This window comes from Elaeis guineensis, chromosome 1 (assembly GCF_000442705.2).
Source record: "Elaeis guineensis isolate ETL-2024a chromosome 1, EG11, whole genome shotgun sequence".
Lineage (NCBI taxonomy): Eukaryota > Viridiplantae > Streptophyta > Magnoliopsida > Arecales > Arecaceae > Elaeis > Elaeis guineensis.
This window is the reverse complement of record NC_025993.2, coordinates 172628717-172634716: the sequence shown is the minus strand read 5'-3', so window position 1 is coordinate 172634716 and position 6000 is coordinate 172628717. Positions and strand designations below refer to the sequence as shown.

The 6000-nt window shown below is 48.0% G+C and overlaps 1 protein-coding gene across 1 annotated transcript; it reads right to left on the bottom strand.

The window, feature by feature from the left end:
* Window positions 1-2772: 2772 nt before the first annotated feature.
* Window positions 2773-5463, bottom strand: LOC105039612 (anthocyanidin 3-O-glucosyltransferase 7). The gene is made up of 2 exons (XM_010915819.4): window positions 4897-5463; window positions 2773-3738 (listed from the first exon to the last, which is right to left on the bottom strand). Exons 1-2 carry the CDS (start codon window positions 5390-5392, stop codon window positions 2861-2863), a joined length of 1374 nt encoding a protein of 457 aa, XP_010914121.1. The 5' UTR covers window positions 5393-5463; the 3' UTR covers window positions 2773-2860.
* Window positions 5464-6000: the final 537 nt, after the last annotated feature.

Below are 6000 nucleotides of genomic sequence, written 5' to 3'. Positions count from 1 at the left end.
CATCCGAGCTCCTCTCAGATTGTTAGCTAGTCACCTCTCTCCGCCAGACACCCCAACCGAACTTCGGCCGACAGGCCTGGATCCCCTGGCAGGCCGCAGTAACGGCCACAACTCTGCTCCACTTCCTGCAATGGATTCCGCACGGCTCCATCACCCCCTGGCAGGCCGCGGTAACGGCCACGACTCTGCTCCACTTCCTGCAACGGATTCCGTGCGACTCCATCACCCCATGGCAGGCCGCAGTAACGGCCACGACTCTGCTCCACTTCCTGCGATGGATTCCGCGCGGCTCCATCACTCCCTGGCAGACCACGATAATGGCCATGACTCTGCTACACTTCCTGCGACGGATACCGTGCAGCTCCTCCACTCTCTGGCAAGTCGCGACAACGGACACCGCTCCACTCCCCGTAATAGACTCCACGTGGCAGGTCACGGTGATGGCCACGATTCCACTCCACTACTCTTCATAACAAGCTCCTTCTGGCCCCGAACGGCCCACGGCCAGACGGCTGCAAACGTCGCTATCAGTCTGTTGCGCCCTCCGCCTATAAAAGGGGGACCCCAGATACGTTATTCTCTAAGCTCTATTTTCTATCCCAAAATTCTGCTAAAATTTTCGTTCGAGCACTCCATTCTTGTTGAGGCAGAGAACTGACTTGAGCGTCAGAGGGTCTTGCCGGAGCAACCCCAACTCCGGTTTAGACTTCTTTTGCAGGTCCCGGCGGCGACCGCGACTCCCTCGACTCCAGCTTCTCCGACGCAGGTGGATTTTTGCACCAACAACCATTATATTGAGTGAATGTCTGATCAGGATACCATCTCTTAAGATCTTTTTGGTACTGTATGATGCAGCAGGAAGAATGAAAAAATAAAATAAAAACAATCAAAATACATAGATCAGCCACAAAAGTGCTCGTCTCCACGGGACATACAAACTTCACGATGAAAAAGAAATTTTACAAAAGGAGATCTCACCCTCAACTCTCGTACACCCAATTTCTTCCTCACAGAAAGTTTTCCTCACAAAAACTCTCTCTCTTGGAAGATCCCCCTAAATCCCTAAAGCGACCACTGTCTGCTGTCCAGGAGTCTCCCTGCTCCTTCATCTCTCAGCAACGTGCGTCCATCTCTCTTCACAAGGCCTGTTCTCTAGTTTTCGCGCGACCTCATGAGGAACCGAGCCACACCACCCTTCTCTCTCCACGCACAGGCCTTTTAAAAGCCTTAAACACAAATTAGATCATGATTAAGAGTCCTAAACCTATCCAAATAACTCCCAAGCCATTGGATCAAGACCGCAAGCCATCCACGCCCTCCGATCATATACTGGTCCACGGAATAGTGTCGTGGACCGTGTGAAACGTGTGGAAAATGCCCACGCAATCTACATGCTGGGCCATAGACCACCCAATCCACGATGGATCAGGGTACAGGCCCCAGGCGCGGTGCCTGGGCCTAGGCCACGCCCGAGCCGGGCGCCTGGGCTCGGATCGTGCCCTGCGTGCCCACGCTTAGGCCGGGCCGCACACCCCGCACGTGGCCGCACCCTGCGTGCCTGGCCCGCACACTAGGCGACGTCCCACCTCCTGTAGCCGCACTGCCGCCACTCCGCCGGCCCGCCACCGGCCGCCAACGGTCTTCCGTCATCTCGGATTCCGTGCAAGCTTCAAAAGTACGTATCTCGGTCATCTGGACTCCGTTTGAAGTGATCTTAGTCTCGTTAGACTTTATTTTTCATCGCGAACCTCGTTGTGGGCTCAATATGGACCGAATCTCGAGACATCAAATTTTAATATATTAAAAATCTAATTTTAATTACTGATACAATTGAGCCAATATCAGATATGATCAAACTACTTCTGAAATTAAGTACTACGTTCTATTTCATTTAGGTACTACGTTCGGTTGGATTTTCACTGAGTTAGTTGCTGTACTCTGCTCATAAAGTAACCCGCCAATTGGTTTACCCAAAGAGGTTGTTATGTGACTCTTATTTCAGATTCTATATTATGCCATAAATTAGTTTCAGCTTCTGGAGCAGAACCGTTCAAGATGTATTTTGTCACATAAGCCATGACCTTATCCATTTTATTTTAATGAATTAGATAATTTAAATTAAATGAGAATAGATAAATTCATTAAAATCAAAAAATAAAATATTACAAAATTGGATAAAAATTCATCAAGGAATCTCACAAAGTAAAGCTTATCTAGGTCAGTGTATACGATGCCATTCAGTTTGCAACACTATTAGCTTATATATTCTATCCATCAAATATATATATTAAGCAACTCTTGTCAAAGTAACTCATTTCATCTTTAACCTCAACTATTGCAACTTTCTCTATAACCTTCTCACCATATTCTACAATATGTTAGGATCTGTTTGGATATTCTTATAAGATTAAACTAAAATTCTTATAGAAATCTGACCTATTGGCCCATCTATCTTGCATTCTCCGAGAACCTATTGACTCAATACGGATCCTAGTCTCTACAAGAACAAAAAACCAACAAAGTTTCTATTTTCTTCTCACAAATTTCAATTAAATAATATTTGATTGATGTAAGGTCATACTTAGATAAACGGTGCGATCCGTTTATCTCACGAGACTTCTAATCCCATCAAGTATCCAACTAGACCCTTAATTGTCTCATATTACTATTCTACCCAAAAAAAAATTTGTTTCATATTACTAGAAAATTTTCTAATTTTAAACACCTTAATTTACAAAATTCTACAGCAAGCTAATATCCAATAAAAAAATATTTCACCATAAGTTAACTTTTAATAATTATTGGAGCAACGCCACGGGACTTAACCACACCAATTCAAAGCAGCAACACTGATGAGTTACTAAAGCATTTTTGTAGTTATGATCTTCAAAAGCTTGTAGAAATTCTCCTTGGAGCTGCCCCCGGGTTCAAACGCCTGCACTGCCACGGCCTTAAGCTCACCCACCCTCTTCCTCATCCTCTTCCCTTCGTCCCCCTTCAACACGACCTCCAAAGCGTTCATCAGCCCCTCCTTCGTCACCGCCCCGCCTTCGAACGCCATCCCGACCCGCCACACGTGCGACACGGCCCTCGCCACCATCATGTGGTCCCCGAAGAAGGGCCTGCACACCATCACCACCCCGCTGGTGATCCCCTCGAGCACCGATAGCCACCCGGCGTGCGTCACGAACGCCCCCACTGCCGCGTGTCCCAGCACCTCCACCTGCGGGGCCCAGCTCACCACCAGGCCCCTCTCCTTGGTGCGGTCCAAGAACCCTGGCGGCAGGAGCTCCCTCGCTGCCTCCTTCAAAGACCAGAGGAACGGGACCCCGCTCGCCTCCAGGCCGTCCGCCAGTTCGGCGAGTTCACCGGGCGGGGCGGAGGCGACGGTGCCGAAACTGACGTAGACCACGGTGGCGGCCGCGTGGCGGTCGAGCCAGGAGAGGCAATGATAGTGGTCGGGCACGGCCGGGCGAGGGGCAAGGAGGTGGAGGGGGCCGATGGAGAGGGGGTTGGGTAGCTTGGCCGGGAGATCGGCGTCGATTAGCGGGTCGACGCCGTCGAACGTGTTGGTGGCGACTGCGGCGGCGCGGGGGAGCTGCTGGGCCATGCGGTGAAGGAGAAGGGAAAAGCGGCCCTCGTGGTCGCCGGAGACGATGCCTTCGGGGAGGTCGCGGACGCGGACGGCGGAGAGGCCCGGGATGAAGTGGAGGAGGTCGTCCGCCCGGGCAGGGATGGCTTCAGATATGCATGGGATCAAATCAAGTGAATTCAAAGGTGGCAACAACAAATCGGCTTCAGATATGTGCAGCCCTAATCAAAAGCCGGCTGTAGCCTAGCAACTTTACCAGGTAAAATTACGTTCCATAAATTACTAATAAAACTTCTCCTTTTAAAGAATTACACACCTTATAATTTTTGCGAAATATATTGAAAAGAAATAATTAAAATTCCTAGATTGATTCTTTTTTTTTTGGTAAAAATAAGTTGAAAAATAAGAAAGCTAAAATGAAGTCCGCAGTTCCTAATAGATGATGGGATATGTTGAATTTTAGCGCCTCTCCGGTTTAACCTTAAATAACAACATTTCGCCATCTCAGCAAAAAGACGTGATTAATTAAGCAGCAACCAGAGAACAGTTTTTAGTTTTATAATTAACTAAGTGGTGGAAACTGAAAGTTAAATTAGTCTCCCCTTAGCTAGCTATCTAGGAACCAAATTGAGCCTTACGGTTAGGTCAGAGAGAGGTGTTTGTAGGATGCAGGGCAGGGATAAGTAGTTATTACACGTTGGATATACTAATTATCAAGCTTTTTTGCTTGATCATGATTTGCCCCAAAGTAACTGCATTAACCCATATTAAATTTTAAAACCGTCGACAGCTAATGTATGAATTACTCTTCACCATATTTAACACACACACACACATATATATATATATATATATATATATACATATATATATATATATATATATATATATATATATATATATATATATATATATATATATATATATATATATATCTGTGCGTGCGTGTGTGTGATCCATGTCAAATGTGAACTCTGAGCCAGTGCAGCCCACAGATGGCAATTTCCTTAAAAAATTACTTAATGATGTTAAGCACGTGCTCCTCTTAGGGTAGGTCAACTGTCAGTATTCAAACAATGTTCATTTAACAAGGTTAAAAAAAATTGATATGTCCAAATTACGATGGCAAGTACCGCTCCGTTTCCACCAAAAATGATAGCACGGGCAAGGCTCGCCATGGATGGCCGGCTAAACATGTTACCATATTTTTACCAAAAAAAAAAAAAAAACATGTTACCATATGCTGCCTATCCAATAATGTCCAATACATATACAAATATAGATATTTATTTTAATAGACATACCCTCCTGGCCAACTCCGATCTCGCGGCGCAGCAAATCGGTGTGGAGGTGGGCGTAGAGGGCCATGGCAGCGGCGGTCCAGACCGGGATCCACAGCACCCCGGCCTTCGCTGCCACCTCTGCCGCCACCCACAGGAACGCATCGCTCACAACGCAGCTCACCACGGCCCCGCCACTCCCCACCACCGCCGCCTCCACTCCCACCCGAAGGTTCTCCGGCGCCGCCCCCATGAACATCTCGATCTGCTCCTCGATGTTCGTGGGCGGCGCCTCGGCCCCCTCCGGAAGCCCGTCACCCACCGCGTAGAACCGGATGTTAGCCGGCGGCTGCGCCGTGGGGAGAGAGGCGATGGACCGAGCAGTGCTGAGGAAGGAGAACGTGGTGCCGGGCGGGGCGGCGTCGGTGGCAAGTGCCCGGGCAACGGTGAAGAGCACGGCGGCGTGGGACCCGAAGGGGAAGGCGAGAAACACAACGTGCGGGTTCGCGGTGGAGCCCATGGCGGACGGTGGCGCACGGAAATGATCGGGGGCGCACCTCAGAGTGGGGGGCGCAGAAAAAGCAAGCCTAGATGAATGGATATTAACGTTGATCTGAGAGTCAAACTGACCGCTTGACCGTGCGGTTGTTGACCGTCCGGTAGCGTGCCCGTGGGTCGACGCGGAGCGTGACTGCGGTAGCGGTGACCTTGGGTCCTATAGGTCGATGAGGTCTGCATATCATTCACCGTGAGGGGACTGTCGGAACGTCACAAAAGATGTTAAAAATGAAACACATTATAAGAACGCGTAACAAGATAATGAGAGCTTAGCTCGGGCTCGATGATATATTGAGACAAAAAATAGGTTGCTAATAGTAAAGACTAGCCATTAGGAGCGGTAGAGAATGGTTCTAACCAATAATTTTTTCTTTCAGAAAAGCGACTGGCTTGCATGATAACAATTACTTGCATGGCAATATTTTGGATCTAATTATTACATGGACGTGGATCAGTCCAATAGCCACTCGCCACACTTATACCTAATGTTCAAACATGAAAAAAGAAAAAAAAAAAAGAATGAAAGAGAAGGGAAAAGAAAGGGATTGTATCTTTTGTGCGGAAGAAGAA

Coding starts and splice junctions, on each gene's coding strand:
- LOC105039612 (XM_010915819.4), bottom strand. CDS start 5,392: ATGGGCTCCACCGCGAACCCGCACGTTGTGTTTCTCGCCTTCCCCTTC. Junction 3,739..4,896: donor GATCGGAGTTGGCCAGGAGG/GTATGTCTATTA, acceptor GCATATCTGAAG/CCATCCCTGCCCGGGCGGAC.